This window comes from Orcinus orca, chromosome 6 (genome assembly GCF_937001465.1).
Source record: "Orcinus orca chromosome 6, mOrcOrc1.1, whole genome shotgun sequence".
Classification (NCBI taxonomy): Eukaryota; Metazoa; Chordata; class Mammalia; order Artiodactyla; family Delphinidae; genus Orcinus; species Orcinus orca.
Window position 1 is genome coordinate 58210686 of NC_064564.1, and position 18356 is coordinate 58229041.

General features: G+C 37.5%; 1 protein-coding gene across 6 annotated transcripts in view; it reads left to right on the forward strand.

Annotated features, from left to right (window-relative positions):
• Nucleotides 1-18356, forward strand: part of MPDZ (multiple PDZ domain crumbs cell polarity complex component) — a 166650-nt gene that overhangs the window by 26578 nt on the left and 121716 nt on the right. For all 6 annotated transcript variants that reach the window (XM_049710912.1, XM_049710914.1, XM_033439782.2 and 3 more), the window contains exons 2-3: nt 7549-7622; nt 10245-10411. In XM_049710912.1, coding sequence (XP_049566869.1) covers nt 7607-7622; nt 10245-10411 — 183 coding nt within the window. In that variant the 5' untranslated portion in view covers nt 7549-7606. The remainder of the gene's footprint in view (nt 1-7548; nt 7623-10244; nt 10412-18356) is intronic.

An 18356-nucleotide genomic window follows, 5' to 3' on the forward strand; every position in this document is an offset into this window, starting at 1 on the left:
AAGAATGAATGTCAGTGACCGTGCATCTTAGGGACCAATTACTCTGTTTCCCTCTCACTGGCTGTGTTGGGTCTCCCAAAGAATACCTGCCTCTCTCCTAATGTCAGCTGTGTTCTTCTGTCTTTACCCATGTCTCTGTTTTGGTCTCTTTTAACTCAGGCTGGCATGTGCCCCATCTTACCTTCTTCATTCTTTACTCATGCTCCCTGTATCTTTTCCACTGTACCTCCACTGCTAATTGGTTTAGTCTTTCTAGTTCCCAAGAGAGAGACTGTAGCCCAATTCTGCCTTTTAGGTCAGCACTTAGATTGTCTTCCCTTGGGTGAGGGGCCCACCCCTTGTTCCCCTTGTTATGGTTGAAGGAAAGGGGCATATCATAGTGTGTAATGGCATATTCCTTGGAGCAGGGGCTGTGGGAAGATTCAAATCTGTATTAGCTCAGGCTGCTGTAAATAATGCCATAGACTGGGTGGCTTAACAGAAATTTATTTCCCCACTGTTCTGAAGGCTGAAGTCCAGCCTCAAGGTCTGGCAGGGTTTCGTTTCTGGTGAGAGCTCTCTTTCTGGTTTGTGGATGGCCACCTTCTCACTGTGTCCTTCCGAAGAAAAAACATGGCTTTTCTTTGGTGCTTGCATGTGGTGAGGGGGAAGGAGGGTAAGAGTGGGGGAAGGAGGGAGAGAGGGAGATAGATATCTTTCTCTTCTTACAAGGCCATCAGTCCTCTTGGTTTAGGACCCCACTCTAATGATCCCATATAACCTTAATTACTTCCTAAAAGTGCTCTCTCCAAATACAATCGCACTGAGGGTTTCAGCTTCAGCATATGAATTTTGGAGGCATACAGTTCAGTCCATCACAGTGTTATGAGGTACTGTATAACCCAGCCTTTTAAACTCTTGATCACTATAGTGCTTTATTTCTAGAACAGTCATACCACTGACCTGCTATTTTTTTTTTTTTTTATTCTCTATTCAGTGGTTAGTATTACCATCCGATCAGTAACTCAAGCAGGAAAGCTGGGATTCATCCTAGACTCATCTGCCTTACCTCCACTTTACCAGGTCCTGTTGCTTACAGCTCTTAATTCCTCAAATCTGTCTCCCATTTTCATTTATTTTTCACCTTCATCTCTATTTTTGAAAATGCCTCTTACCTGACCTTCTTGTTTCCAGTCTTTTTTCCCCCTTTTATAGGTGTTCCACGCTATCACCAGAGTTATCTTTCTAAAACAAAGTTTGATTGTGTCACTCACTGTACCGAAACAAGCTTCAGTATTAAAAATCTAAACTCTTCAAGAATGGCATGCAGGGCCCTCAGTGATTTAGCCTGTACCCACATCTCTAGCCTCATCACCTCTGTCTTTCCGTCTCCTTCAGGCCTGGTCCAGGCATAAGTAACTATTTGCAGTGCTCATAAAGGTGCTAGGTACTCTTGCCTCTATGTTGGGAGCTCTTCTATCACCCGTTCTGCCCTAACTCCCACCTGTTCTTTAGAATTCTCTGCAGGGGTCTCTGCCTCCAGGAAGCTTTCCCTTTCTCTTCAGTTTGGGTTTGATGGCCTCCCTCTCTTGTCTTATGTTTTAAGTGTCTGTTTACTTGTTTTTTCTTCCATTCACTTGGCCCCTGAGTTCCCAGACTGTGTCCCCCATTCCTCTAATTCTCTCACCTAACAACATGCTCATCATGTAGGAGCCCCGTGAGTTGCTGAATCAGTAAACAACAGAATTTGAGTTCTTTTCTAACCCTGTGGCCCCCTCAGCATATTCATTTTGGATAGGTAATTTATCTTTCCATTTTATAAAGGAAGGACAAGACCATCAATCAGTATTTGCCTTATGCTGTAAAAGCAAGGTTCCTTGAAACTTGATTTTCTTCGATTTGGAGGAGCAAAAAAGAATTAATAAATTCTACTGAAGAATTCGGGGAGATTCATAAATGTCAACTTGAAAGCAAGGTTTTGTTCACAAATGCTTTTTTGATCAATCCTGTAAGAATGAGGGAGAAGTTCTAAAGAACAGATGCTAAGAAGAGCTGACTGTTTTCTGTTGGATGATCGCATGATGTTGGTGGGTAGTTGGATGTTTCTGTGCTCTTGCAATAGTTCAGTAACAGTAGTTCAGTAACGTTACCCTAGAATATGAATTATGACTGCAAGTGTAAGTTTTGCTGTCGTGGCCAATTGACTTTATGACAAACTACCTGCAAATGACTACAGCCTTGTACTTGTCTGCTAACTTCAGGTAGTGCTGAGGCAGCTAAGAATGAGACAAATGCTAAATTTAAATGCATTAATAGACGCTAAGTGACTTTGACAAGCCACAAACCATTGCAGCAAGCTCTTTTAATGGTGTACTCCTTTTACAGTCAGAATTGTTTAAGATAACTAGAAAATTGTATGCATTTGGGGCAGTTTCTCTTAGTAGAGTTATTTTTAGCATAAGACATATTTTCACTTGTTAGTTGCCATATAATCTGTGTTGGGCAGAATGATTTGTTTTATGTTTCAGGCACTGATTCTCTACTACACAAAAGCTGTGCCTACATATACCAGTACAACTTGTTGAAAAGTAAAATGATTTGTTAATTAATCACTTTCTGTTTCTAAAAGAAACGAAAGAAGCTGTCTGATTTTTGTCCTCGACTGAAACTAGTGTTATCAACCAGTTGCTGGAGAATCATATGGCCACAGCTAAAATGGTTAGAGATTTATAAAGGATTTGGCAACTCTGTCAGTATATTAAAGTTCTGCAGGAAGCATAAAGTCCTTAAATTAAAAATGATTTTTAAAATTTGCTTTTTTCCTAAGACAATATGTACATGAGTAGGCTTGCCGATTAAATAATGGATGCCTGGCTAAATTTGAATTTCAGATAATCAACAATTTAGTGTTTAGCATGACTGTATCCTAAGTATTGCATGGGATATACTTATACTAAAAATTTATTCATTTATCTGAATTTCAGATTAAATTAGGTATCCTGTATTTTTAATTTGCAAAATCTGGCCACCTTATACTGACACAAAATTTTTCAAACTCAGAAGAAGTGCAGGTCAGAATACGTTTCTCCTAATGTCCTCCAGCTCTCTACATCCCACCATTAGTGCCTTTGGAAAGCTTGTAGGAATAGTCTATGCTTTCATAAACATGCACATATTAATTTGACTTATACAAATCTTTTCCCTCCTCTTCTTTTATACAAATACTAGCAGTGTTATACATTGCCCTGCACATTCTTTGTTCCTATAACAATATGGAAAATAAGGGATAGTGTGATTGAGTAAGTGGGGGCTTTGAATCAAGCAGAGTTGGATTCAAAGCTAAGATTTCTGGCTTACTAGCTCTGTGACCCTGAGTAAGACCTCAGCCTCTTCCTTTCCTCTGTTGTCTTATCTGGAAAATGGAGAGAATAATGTGACAGGCAGTGGAGGATATTATGGAGAGCAAGATGGTTGGGGCCCCAGCTCCCATGATGTAATGTATGGAAACAGCACTTGCCTAGCACTATAGTGCTTCATAGGCACTGAATTCATTGATCCATTATTGGTATGTCCTGTAGTTCTGAGTGCTATGGCTACTGAAATAGGCTCAATTGTAGCTAAATAGTGATATGGCTACAAGCAGAGTATGTAGACAGTAGCTAGAGGGGCTACTGTAGAGAAGCTAGTATTTTCTATACTATTTGAATATTCTTATTCTCATTGTGTTGAGGGATTTAGTACTTTGACATATAATAGCCATATTTTTAAAGGTACTTTGAATATTAATATAAAGAGGCTTATTTTTTCTTGGGGATTTTTCTTAAAATCCTGAATTTCAAAAATGATTTGTTTAAACATATATGGACATTACATAAATGGGGAATATTACTGATCTTTCTTTGATGTACCTACGCATAGTTTCTAAAATCCTAAACTCTGACTTGTTCATACCTTTGTGTGGATTGTGGGCTACGTTAAATAGTCTGAACCAGTCCCTTTCAGACTTCATTCACTTCGGGCCGCCATTTCTTTTTTAGTTTCTCCTGTGTAGAGCAAGGTCTACACAATGTTGAACTTGGCTGGATAGAGGAAAGAGAATGGTAAGGTGAGTCTTCTTCTTATCAAGGGGGGCAGTATATCGTAGAAGCTAAATTGACTCTGGAAACAAACTGCCTGGGTTCAAATCTTAGGTTCATCACTTACCAGTGAGGCAAGTTACTTAATGTTTCTGTGCCTCAGTTTCCACATTTGTACAGTGAGTAGATTGTGTAAGGATTAAAGGACTTAATTTGATAACATGGTTTGAACAGTGCCCAGATCTGAATGTAATAGGTGCTGGGTGGTTGCCGTTATGCCGTTATTACCACTGCTTCTGCCCCAGCATTCATGTCCGTCTCTTTGTTATTGTACCCACATCTTGTTTCGCTGCTTTACTGCTCCTCTGATTCATCACTGCTGGCATGAATTGCCTAGAAAAACCCAGAGAGCTTGGCATTCTTCTGAAATGTATTGAGCCTTCTTTATGTCTTATCCATTGGCCATGACCCACTGTTATCATCCAGGTACCATTCTATTTTCATACAATGTTGAAATGGGTAAAGAGGGAAGGGTGTTGGTGGGGCGGTGAAAGGGTGAGAAAGAGAATTCATGTCTGCAGTTTGATGGGAGTGGATGCCGTCTCTGTAATCTCAAAAATTCTGTGATTACAAATGAGTTTTACACTTAAAACTGAATACTTGCCATTGGAGTATAGGGCATAGAAAGGAACATTTTTTTCAATTTCTTGTCTCTGTCCTGGTGAAATCAGAATAGTTATCTATTTATTTGAGGGACATCAGAGCAGAGAAGACAAACTGTGAAACTAACTTTTGAATACTGAAATCCAGAGGAATGGAGCTGTCATCTGGAAACTAATGTCAGTGACTTGCAGCTGAATTGAGCTTTTTAAATTTTTTTAAAAAAAAAACCTTTATGGGGCTTCCCTGGTGGTGCAGTGGTTGAGAATCTGCCTGCTAATGCAGGAGACACGGATTCGAGCCCTGGTCTGGGAGGATCCCACATGCCGCAGAGCAACTAGGCACGTGAGCCCCAACTACTGAGCCTGCGCGTCTGGAGCCTGTGCTCGGCAACAAGAGAGGCCGAGATAGTGAGGGGCCCGCGCACCGCGATGAAGAGTGGCCCCCGCTTGCCACAACTAGAGAAAGCCCTCACACAGCAACGAAGACCCAACACAGCAAAAATAAATAAAAATTAATAAACTCCTTCCCCCAACATCTTAAAAAAAAAAAAAAACCTTTATGGTAAGGGTTTCTCTGGAAAAAAAAAAGTAATTCTGCTTCCACAGACCTGACTTGTAGGTGAACTTTAGGACACCAGTGTTGTTCTCAGTTGGGAACTGCTTATTATGTGCTTTATCTGCAGAATCCTCATAAATCAGTGGGTCTCTAAATCCATAGGCCTGTCCCCCTCCCTCGCCAAGTCATGAATACTGTTTATCTTTCTGAGTTAATTTTTCATAGGGGAAAGAGGATAGAACTAAATTTTATTGTGTATACCAAGCACTCATGCATATAATTTTACCCTTTCAAAACTTTATGAATACCAAGTTCAGAAGAGATAGATGGGTGACTTAACAAGGGTGTATAGCTAGTAAATGGTCAAGCTGAAATTTTAACTCAGGTCATCAGACTCCCTCGTCCATGCCCTTTCACTGCTATCATGCTTCCTCTTGGGCGGTTGCATTAAATACACCTTTGTAGACCTGGGCTTCCTTCTGTTGGGGTATCTTTCCTTTTATTTTTCTGTCAAAAGTTAATAATTTTTTTAGAGGGGACCTAATAATATTCTCTTTTATGAAGGACTATTATATTCTCCTTGTAAATAAGAATAAAAAATATAACTATTTTAAAGATCTCCCTATATTTTCCCCCATAAAACTATGCAAGACCTGGCATTGGAATGCTAATCTATTCAATACATGGGCTCAGCATTAATTGTAAATATATATTTTAGAATTAGGAGTTTTGCACTGAGCTGGAAATTGGTATATATATATTTCTAATCTCATTTATCATTACATACCCAGTTTTCTGGGAAACTAAGGTTCAGATGATAGGCCCCTTGCTCGAGGTCGCACCACTCTTGAGGTTTCAATTCCAGGTTAGTGCCCTCTTTTCTTGACACCAGGGCACTTTCTAAAACAAGTGCCAGTGGTTGAGCTGTTTGACTATTTGAAGTGGAGTTATTTTAAATCGTTATATTCTAAACTGGGTTAAGGAAAGCCAATAAGTAGTGTTCTCAGTTATTACACAGAGCTGACTGCAGGCATTGATGGTCTGTGCATCTGCTTGTGTACGTCACATTCTTCCTTTTTTCCCAAATGCATTCTCTCTTAAAGAGATTACAGGGGGCAACTTGTCCCTTCTCAGAGAAATCCACTGTCTCATCTTCCAGATGAAAAGTGAGGATGTCTGGTTGTGGATTCCTTTTCTGCATTGAAGAAATGACCCACTGACTTCCCAATGACTCAGGGTTTTCTGCAAGGCAAAGGATAGATGTAACTTGGAATCAGTTGGGCAAAACTGCTGGACAGCAAAGGTTAAAGATGGGTTAGTGGTGTGGATATTGTCAGTGGAGATCTGTATCTGGTACTTTAAGTAGCCTAGATGAGTATTATCAGAGAAAGATGAAATCTGTGTGGGTTGAAGGAGTTGAGAAGATTTTTTTGAGTGGGAATAAGAGAGATTATTGACAGGAGGGTATTTTGAAAACTTAAAAAATCTTTTTAATGTTGTGCTCTCTTTTATTCAGCTTTTCGTCCGTGATTTAATATGTTATCTTGCATTGATTCACTTACTGCTCGAGTGTTACAATTCATTTCTTAATTGGTGTGTCTGAATCATCTTCCCAGTTAAGACTGAGCATTCAAGGGCAGGATCATATATGCTTTTTTTTTTTTTTTTTTTTTTTGCGATACACGGGCCTCTCACTGTTGTGGCCTCTCCCGTTGTGGAGCACAGGCTCCGGACGCGCAGGCTCAGCGGCCATGGCTCACGGGCCCAGCCGCTCCGCAGCAAGTGGGATCTTTCCGGACCGGGGCACGAACCCGTGTCCCCTGCATCAGCAGGCGGACTCTCAACCACTGCGCCACCAGGGAAGCCCTATTCTATTTTTCACATTTTATTTTTTTTTTGCCTACGAAATTTCTCATGCGGAGCCAAGTAAATGCCTTCCTCTATGGGTAAGGATCTGTAAGTGAATCCAAGGTTATAGTGGTCTGTTGAGAAGCTCTTAAGGAAATATTTTGGATACTTCTACTATCTTATTTAAAACAGATTTTATGCCTTTTACCTTATTATACAAGTATTATCTGCAAATATAAGATAATTTTGAATAAATCCTAAAATGATTACTTTTTTTGCCTATAAAGAAAACTATCTTAAGTTACCTCAACAAGATTTTAATAGTCAAAGGAATCATAGTAGTATCAAGTGCTTTTTAGAGTATTTCGTTTTAGAATATAATTTTAAAGTTGTAAAACATAACCATTCCATTTTCTTTTCTCCCTAGAGTTCCTTGTAGTTGCTGTTTATAATCATTGTAGAGAAGGACACTGAACTTGGGAAAAATGTTAGAAACTATAGGTAAGACCTGTTTCTTCCTGACCATTTTGATAATAATTGAAACTCCTTCCATTGGGATCTTTGAAATATGGTGTGTTCTGCATATCTGGATTCTATATTAACTTAGTAAAAATTTTTTTTTATCCACTAGCATTGTACTAGGGTAATGTGTTTCTATATTTGGATGATTTCATATGAAGTGTTATCAAAACCACATCATTTATAAGCAAAAGTTGAGAGTATATGAAATGTTCTACCAATTATGGGTTTTATTAAAACTTAATGTAAACCCAATTCTGATTTATGAAACCAGTTCTGGTTAATGTTTGTTTCTGGATAGCACCAAAAGTTTTAACAATTTTTTTAATACTGAAAGATCATTGCCTATGTCTTATTTTTAATTTATTCTTGGCAGGTGAAATACTACTGAGCTTTGCTTTTAAGTTGGTAAAAATAACAGTAACAAACACTTAGGTTGACAAACTCGAGTGACAATTTAAGGCAGTTTAATTTCTACATGAGATAATTTAGGTTGAAATATCCAAATTTTCTAGACTCATGTGTTAATCTTTTTTTCACACTGCTCTTTAGTTTTAGAGAAGCTAGTTTATAGAACTAGTTTCAGGTATATCAGGTATGGTACCCAGTCCCTCATCGTCCCTCGTCGGGCACTGCAGTCCTCACCTTTTCCAGGGAACTCTTTGGGTATGATTATTGGAAGGTATCTGGATTTCACTTTGGTGCCTTGATGATCATGGCTGGTGGCTTGACACCTGCAGGTTTTGAGGGAAGGGTGGGGAGAGTGGGTGGCAGGAAAGGAGAAGGAGCTGTTCTTGTGATCATGGGGATCATTACTTTGACTTTTGTTCCTGGTACTATGCCCCTAATAAGAATGCATGGGTGTACATTTCCTGCATCACTTATTTTATACTAAAGTCACAAATCATAAAGACTACCAGTCCACATAGGAAAGTTCCTCATAAGAAAGTGGACAGCAAAGAGGAAATACAGAATTATATAAACCATTACCTTATAATCTTCATTCTGTAAGTTATTACTGAGTTGTATACTTTTCAAGAATTGACATGGGAATTAATACTAGATTTGTATTCTGAGATACCATGGGAAATATGACCCAGAATAAAATTCTCATGCATATCTTCACTATTATTTGCTTTTAAATTCTGCATACAGTAAGTCCCCTACATCCGGACGAGTTCCGTTACGAGAGCAGGTTTGTAAATCCAATTTGTTGTCCAACAAAGCTAGCCTAGGTACCCAACTAACACAATCGGCTACATAGTACTGTACTGTAATAGGTTTATAATACGTTTCACACATATAATACGTAAAAAACAAGCAAACACAGAAAATAAAGAAAACATTTTTAGTCTTACATTATAGTATCTTGAAAAGTACAGTCGTACAGTACAACAGCTGGCGTACAACTGCTGGCATCGAGTGAACAGGCAAGAAGAGTCACTGACTGGAGGAGGGAGAGGAGGTGGGAGATGGTGGAGCTGAAGGATCACAGCAATAGGGGATGGAGGGCAGTCTGCAGTTTCACTCACGCCTGACGTTGATGGCACAGGTTCTGGTTCCTTGCTGGAACCAGATGCACGTTCGCATTCTTTGAAAGTTCACAACTTGAAGGTTAATGTATAGGGGACCTACTATATGAGTAAATATTGTTTCTTTAAATTTGTGTTTGTGAACTCATGTCGACATGGATTCATGTTTTAATTTCCCCATTCCTGCATAATTCTACATTTGGTGCTATCGAAAATGACTCTGGTGATAATTCTCACTCTTTTCGATTACTATGATATGGCAAATATATTTTAATAGACGCACTTGTTACCATCATGAATCTGTTAGGACATATATCTGAGCAGTCTCCATTTTTTTAAAAAACTAATGTGGCTTCACTTACAAGTAAGGGAGAGAAAGAGAGCAAGAGTAGGGTTTGGGGAGATATTTTTAACTGTTATATGTGGTAGAAACTCACTATCTGGTAGAATCATGCTTGCAAGATGCTAGGATTATTAAGGATATGCTAATTCAAGACATTTACTTTGGCAAATAAATATCTTACTTTGGGGGTAAGACATTTAAAATACTAAAAAATTGTGTTTTTGAAGGGATATGCATTATTGTGATGTATTTTCAAGTAAATTCACAAATACACAATGCTTTGCCCCTTAATATATGAAATTGTCATATTTGGATGTTATAACTCATCAGTAACATTATTCACCTCCACTTATTAGCTATACTTCTAATTTTTCTTACATATAAGTTTTTTAAAAAAGTGGAAATGTCAGCATTTACAAGATGACAGTGTTTGGTTTTCATTAGAGATGAAATACCTGGTATTGGAACTCAAATATGCTTCATCTGAATTAGTTTCTGTACTTTACAATTAGTTGCATGTAGCATACACTATAACCAGTTCCCTGCTGTCAAACTTTCTTACTAGAGATTTCAAGGTTTGAAGAATATATTCGTAGTGACATGTTTTAGACCCTTCTTTTTTTTCTGAGTCAATTCCTCTGGAAAGGAATAGCTTTAGGATTTCTATAAGCATGGTTTGATGCCTGTTTTTCAAATCCTGTTACTGTCTAATGCTGCTCTTTGGTTTAGACAAAAATCGGGCCCTGCAGGCGGCAGAGCGCTTGCAGGCCAAGCTGCGGGAGCGCGGGGATGTAGCAAATGAAGACAAACTGAACCTTCTCAAGTCAGTGTTGCAGAGCCCACTCTTCAGCCAGATTCTGAACCTGCAGACTTCTGTACAGCAACTGAAAGACCAGGTAAGACATGGTGCACTCACAGGAGGCCTTTGTGGTGTTGCATAGAGTTTGTGAAAGTCTCGTGTTTTTCTGAAAGGCTGATTTTTGTATGTGTTAATGAATAGTTAATGAAGTCATTTAAGCCAGCGGTCCCCAACCTTTTTGGCACCAGGGACCGGTTTCCTGGAAGACAGTTTATCCACGGACGCGGGGGGTGGGGGTGGGGATTGTTCAGGCGGTAATGCGAGCGATGGGGAGCAGTGGGGAGCGACAGAGGGAGCTTCCCTCGCTTACCCTCCTCTCACCTCCTGCTGTGCAGCCCGGTTCCTAATGGGCCGTGGGCCGGTACCAGTCCGTGGCCCGGGGATTGGGGGCTACTGATTTAAACCTCCAAATGAGACATTCAGATTAACTGTGGCTTCCCCCCACCCCCAGTTATTTTTGTGACAGTTGTTGCAGTGTATTGTAGATGATATGACATTGTGTTGAAGGCTGTTGAAGGCTGTGTGGATACGGAAGAATGAGTTCCTGCAGGAGAAGGGGATGATGAAAATATGTTTAGGGTGGATGACTGTAGCTTGGTTTCCATCATCACTAGGACTCATGGTTCATGTGATCTTGCTCATTCAGATTCAGACACTCAGTAAACTTACATGATTTCAGATGAGCCTGGATTTGCATGTGTAATCATGTATGTGAGGAAGGGAAATCACCTCTATTTTGACAGTAAACGGAGTAATTACATTGTCATCAGTTAGAGGAATTGCAGTTCTCACTTCTGAAAAGAGTGTAAGTAGCAATTGCTCCCATGACAGCATCAGATGGTGATAAACATTAGGACTTCTAAATGTAACACAGTGTTTTATTCCTGTAAAAATTATGAATATTAAAAAGTCCTGGCATTTATATTAAAATTGAAACATATCACAATGACAGAATGAAAACTGGAGTCAGATGGTCTTTGAACTTACTTAATCACCATTTCTCAGGTTTTTAAAAAATATTTTTTAAATGGTTGCTATCCTCACAAGGTTTGAAGTCAGTCTAATTATGTCTTTAGTCCAAGTTAATACTCATTCTGATGTTTTCAGCATTAATCTGAGGTTTATGGATGACTTGCTAGCAAATATTCTGCCTTAAAAGTTTAAAATGAAACCTGTAGACTAGTTTCATAATTCAGTGAAAGAACAGCTCCAATTAACAAAAAAACCCAAAATATGCCAAATGCAAAGAGAACAAATAGTAGCAACAGAGAAAGAATTTGTTTAGTGTCATATAACTTCTTAATCTAGATATTTTAGTAGCCCCCCCCCCAAATTAAGTAAGTAGATCAAGAAGAATGTCTAAAAATATTTTTCTCAAGTGAATTTCTACCTAATGATTTTAAAAGTTATGGCCATGAATTAAGAAAAAGAGGTAGTTTCATTATATGTAGTTGTGTTTGTTTCCTTTGTAAATTATTGAAAAGATTAGTTTTAGGTACTCATTTTCAAAATGAATTGGCACACTTTTGGAGAAACCAATATCATGAATATTAGTGTAATTATGGTGTGGAAAATTATCTGGTTTTTAGAGTGTGAAGATGTCTCCCCTTATTGTATTATGTGAAAATATGATTAGAATGAGATGAAAAGTTGCAAGAAAAAGTACTAGTAAGTGTGTTAGGGAATACCATTAGTCCAGTGAGGCAACTGTTGAAATTTCCCTGCTAGCCAGCCTTATGTAAGGAGAATAACTTTCATACTTACCATGTCTGCTGAAAGGAGGAGAGAAATGGGCCTACTTGTTGTTGAGCTTGTTTTGTCTTTTCTAAATGGAAGTAGAATATGGGCTCTAAAACTGTTTGGGTCCCACATGATTCAGCTGAAATTTCTTTGGAAATTATTGAGCATAATATTATTGAGCCTCATAGTCTAGGTCTATGGACAGTGTCATCTCATTGTATTAAATGTTAGAAGCTAGTATACAGTTGACCCTTGAACACCATGGATTAGAACTGCACATAGATGTGCTTTCTCTTCCTTATGACGTTTCTTAATAGCATTTTCTTTTCTCTAGTTTACTTTATTGTAGGAATACAGTATATAATACATAGAACATACAAAATATGTGTTAAGTGACAGTTTATGTTATGGGTAAGAGTTCCGGTTAACAGTACGCTCTTAGTAGTTAAGTTTTGGGGGATTCAGAGTTATACGTGGATTTTCGACTGTGTGTGGGGTGGTGCCGTGCCCCTACCCTCTGTGTTGTTCAAGGGTCAACTGTATTTCAAGCCTACGTAAGCTGTGATGTTTGTGAATTCTGTAGGCGTGTCTTACATGACTTTGGACTTTTTGGCTCATTGGTCACCCCTTCAAATACTGAAAGGGACCAAAGAAACCATCTGTTCTTCCCCCTGCTTATTACAGCAGTGGTTTAGAAGAGTAGAGCCAGAGCTACAACTCATGCTTCTTGGCTGCCAAGGCACAGCCCTTTCCCTTATTTGACCCTGCAGCTTATCTCACATCTCCCCCTGCCCCCAAGGGTAGAAATGCCCTAGATGCCATGACTTTATGTCGGTTGAAACTATTGATAATTTCCCACATTTTTTGTGACTCTTCACTTTACTCTCCGTTCTTTACCAATTCAGTTTCATTTGTTAACTTAACCAATTTCTTTTCCTTGCGTGACTAGAGAAAATTTTCAAAAACTTAAAATAATATTTTCTGTTTTAAAGTTTAAACATTAAATATTCTAGACGTTATCATGTTAGATTTAAATTTTCTATATAGTTTACCAACTGCTAATTTATTGATATTTATAATTTAATATTTAAGTAATGCATCTAAGGAGTGACATTTGGTTTGTGTTTTTAATCCAGTAGCTACACAAATCTGATGCATGTCTAGCTTTTATTTTTTATCTTATACCTAACTTACGTTTTCAAATGTATAATTTTATATGCACAATAGGAGCAAGTTACCATTTCCATCTTTTTTATTATTACTGGAAATGTTGACCCCTTTGATTTTCCCCTGCCATCATTCTGTTGACCCCTTTGATGTTCCCCTGCCATCATTCTGTCTTTTAAAAAGCAAAGGGAGGGAATAATTGAAAAGCCCAAGGTATATGCACCATATTGGGAACATGATCATATTGTTGCATTAATGACAGATGCCGACATGCCATGTTGAATTAAGCCTACTATTTTTTTCCCTTCAGATCCTTCCCATTACTTCTATTCAATAATGTTTAATTTTTCCAATTTGCTTCTTCCGTATTAAGACTGCCCTTAGAAATCAAACTGTTTCCCTTTGGCAAATTAAACACTTGACAGGTGTGTAACTGAGAGGGCAAAAAAGCCATGCCCTGAAGGGATGTGCTATTTAAATATTGTCAAAAATATTAACAGGTCTGAGAGTATAATTGATGCCTCTGTTTAACTCTGCCACATTGTGTATTGTTTTAATGCCAGCTAAAAGGATGTGTGCTATTAAACCTGAATAATCTCTAATAGCTCCAGTTCATTTCCTATTGCATGATTCCTGTTTAAGTGAAGGGGGGAAAAAAAAGGGAACTGTGACTTTGTGTCAATGATCTGTCAAATGCAAATTCTCAAGTAGTGTCCTCACTGTCACCTAGTCATCAGGGCTAATAACTGCAGGGCTTAATGCATATTCATGACAAAAATCCAGCTATTGTGGAGGAAATAAATATGTTAGCAGTTTAATAATAGAAACTTGTCAGCCACGAGGATATTGGATTTGAATATTTATTCCATGACGTTTCTCTATTCCAATATAGGTGGATGCTGCTTTCCTGATTAATTAATCGCCTTGCTTTCTGAATTAACTATGGGCACTAAGTTAAATGTCTTTTTATCCTGAGTTTTTTATAGGAAGACTGTGAATTAAAATGATTAATTTCATTAGAAAGTTAGAATTAATATTTAAAAGTTAGAATTAATATTTAAAAATTGTCATTGCTAAGATTTTTAAAAAAAGTTATGGCCACAGAGACCAAGTCCAACATTGAAGAAATGATGTGGATATGCAGGCTACAAAAGCTGCTGATATGGAAGACTAGCCTTGGGGGGATAGAATATTCTGGAGGTTTCTCCTTGTCAGTGATTTCCAGCCTTTTTGGAGTATGACAGTTGTTATTTTGTTGTTGTTCTTGTTTGATATTTCCAGGTTCCTGGTTCATTAACCTTTCTCCCAGGAAAGTGTTGGCTTACATATATATCATCTAGATGCATAGTGTATTTACACACAAGATTAAACCAGATTTTTCCAAGTTTTTCTTTGGAAATTTCCAAGTTTTTCTTTGGAAATTTTATGACATCTCTTGAAATAATTGGAGAAATGCTGATTTAACATAGAATCAGTGTTGGAAATTACTGTTCAGTGTAGATCACAGTAATTCAGTCCATCTTTTTCATTTTTATTCTTGGAAAATATGGTCTTCATGGTATAAAATTGTGGTTTTATATTTGTGTTCCTAAGTTTTATCTGTTCACATTCCAAAAAGAATTTGGAACAACTCCTGAAGGCAAAGCATCCTGACTAATAGATGATTCAAAGGTAAATCTAAATAAAGATCAAATAAAAATATTAGACAATTAGATATACCAAGAATCTTGGGTTGCTAAAATTTAGTATAGAATTTATTTCCCATTTCCCAGGACAAAGGCAAAAAAGAACCAGATAATTATATATTGCTCAACGTGAGACATCATTCTATGAACCAGATTTCCCCTTGGCAATGGGAACATTATGGGAGCTCATGGTTATTTTATAGAAAGCTCATAATCATTTATTAATAAACCTTGTTGAACACCTAAAATAATCAAAAACACAATGAATAAGTAAGGTGGAGGTTGTCACCATCTAGAGGGAAATATAGAACATGTATAGTCTTATGTAATTAAATAGAAAAACAAGAATGTGAGTGGTATAAGAGGAAGAAAGAGGAAGAAATTACTAACTTTGATTAGAGGAAAACTAAACTTCACACTGGAAGTAACATGTAAAATAGGTCTTGAAAATGAGTAGGAGTTTTCTGCAGAGATGGAGGAAGTTATTTCAGGTAGTGGAAACAGTGGTTAGAAGAGTATAGAGCAGTTCTCAAACGGGGATTTTACGTTCTCCCTCTCCAGGGGACATCGGGCAATATCTGGAGACACTTTTGATTGTTGCAACATGTGGGCTGTGGGGGCCATTGCTACTGGCACGTAATGGGTAGAGTCCAGGGATGCTGCTGAACATCCTCAGTGTAAAGGATAGCCCCTCAAAACAAAGAAGTGTGGGGTTTAGGGTGTGTTCAGTGCTGAGGTTGAGAAACCCTGGTACAGAGTCACATACATACCTGTATTATCAGAGCAATAGGATACGTGAGGCTATTGGCAAGAGAGGAAACTTTGGAGCCAGATTATAAAGGATTTATTAAGATAAGATTTTTTTTGTTGTTTTTTGAGTTTTTTTCTTTTTTTGGGTTTGGTTTTTATCATCTTTGCTCTTTTGCATTCAGCTTTCTATATCAAATTTTATTGTATCAAGTTGAAGTTGTATCAACTTGATCTTTTAACCACACTATTAAATACAGTCTTTTAACAATCATTTTATTTACGTATTTTTATTTCTCCACATTTTAAAGGTTGTAGTAAAAACACACAGCATAAAACAAAGGTATAGGTTTTAATGACATTTTTGATGGATAAGACCCTCAATTATAATTGTAAAACACGTGACTTATACTTCAAAGGACTATTTCTTTCATCTTTCTAAGAATGAAATACACTAAGAATACACACTAATTTAGCGACGGCTTTTCTGCAGAAGAGTACATGAAGTAATGTACCCCATGTATTTTTTTTCTCATACTGTCTTAAAACAGGAGCGCACTTTATAGAACCTAAAGAAACAGGTAGTCAGTGTGTACTTCATAGGGTTACTTTCAAATATCTGACGGAAGCAGAGGGTATTGGGTGAAACACCACCATCCTGAGGCCTGCCCAAAGAGCCACTCTTCTGTGTGTGTAGGACTGATACATCACGTTCATGGCCAAAGTGTTGAGGTATGCTGCTTTTAAGCAGTAACATTCTCACCTCTGACACTTTCTTACATTTATGTTTTTTAGGTTGTTGGAAAGTTGAGAATTTTGATAACTGAGTACTTGGTTGCTCTGTTTTGACTTTGGTCGTCAAAAAGATGCTGTTTTGTGTAATTCATGTCTCAAAGAGCAGAGATGCCTGTATTTCCTCAGCTTTATTTTATTACTTATGTAAAAGATGAAAACATAACCCTTGTGTGGATGGTTTCTAATTTGAGACTGAAATGAAGATAATTCACCTGTAGGCTTGCTGTCAGGAAAGGGGAAATGGCTACTCTCTCCCAAGAATGCCTAGGTTAAATTATGACTGGGTATGGTGGAAGGGGAATGGAGAGAAAGAAGATACGCCTCAACCGACCATTAACAGGAAGTATGAGAAATCGACTGGAATTCTTCCCAGTTGATGTTGACTGTGAAAATGAAAAAACTATTTTTCTTACCCCTGAAACGGTTTTGCTTTTATGAGAGAGCATTGCAGCCGCCTAACAGGAAAGTGTCTGTTTCTTGAGACTTCAATGTACGTTATCTAGGAGAAGTTATGAGAGGAGGAGTTGAGTCTCATGTTTTTACATTTACCATAAAGTTTATTTACTGTAGGAATTTCAAATACTTTATTTTTGGTACAATAACAGCTTTTAAATGTTTGTTCCTTTAACTAAAAGTTTGTAAATATAGAGCCTTTGAAGGGACTAAAATTCTTGTTTTATCCTGGGCAAGAAGGCAGTGTTCAAGCTTTTTATACAGTGCTGGATTAAAATGCAACACCATCTTGCTATTGGGTATGCATGTGTGTCTAAAACAGCAAATGGTGCTAATTGTATGGTGTTTTTGTGACAAAGTTAAATGGTCTTTGGAGAAGAGGGAAAAAATGTGAAATTTACTGGGTATAATGTAAATCAGTTTTATAACCCAAGAATTTAGAACAATAGAGGTTGATTTGCATTTGAAATATAGCAACAGCAACAAGAACAATTACTTTTAGGAAGCCATTGTGTGCTGTGGACTTTGTCTCATTTAACCAGTCCATCAGCTTTTTGAGATGGGTTTTATCCCCATTTTGTCCAGTGAGGAAATTGGGGTTTAGAGAGGTTATATAACTTAATCTGGACCACACAATTATTCATTGGTAGATTTAGGGGAAGAATCCAGGTCTGTCTGACCCTGAAGCCAATGCTTTTTTTTAACTTCTAATTTACACTGTTTCTAAATCCTAGTTCTGTAATTTAAAGGAGCAAATAAGTTGAAAAAACAGTTAATAGCATTCCTAAAGAGAAATGAATTCAAATTAAATCTTTTGTAAATTCAAATTCATTAAGATTTGCCATTTCCCTCAAATTCTCCCACCAGATTTTAATCAGAGGGCCTTTTTAATATAAATCAGAAGTTTCATTCTGCTTTTGTTTATAATTATGCTAGGTTTTAAAGTAAATGAACTGGGTAAAGGTAATAGTGGAATGGAGAGACAGCATGGCAAAGTAACATCAGTCTTCATATGCCCATTTCCATATATTTATACTTGTCTAGAAGGTTTTATTTTTATTTTTCTCTAAGCAGAGTGTGAACAGTGAATCAGTTTTATCTTCTGGAAATGTGGGACATAGAAAAAACACTGCAAACATTCTAACATGTCATTTGTCCAGATTTAAAATTTCTGATGGCATTTGAAAAAGATAAAGTTACTTAATTTTGATACCTTTACCCCTTTGATGTAGAAAATTTCAGCATACTTTGATAAGAATATTATTTTTGGTCAAGTTACATTCTGTAAATTTTTTTCCCTTGGAAATTTTGTTAAGAAAGCACAGAAGTGTTGAGATTTAAATAAAGGAAAGACATTCTGCAAATACACATCAACACACATGCCTAGACTAGTGG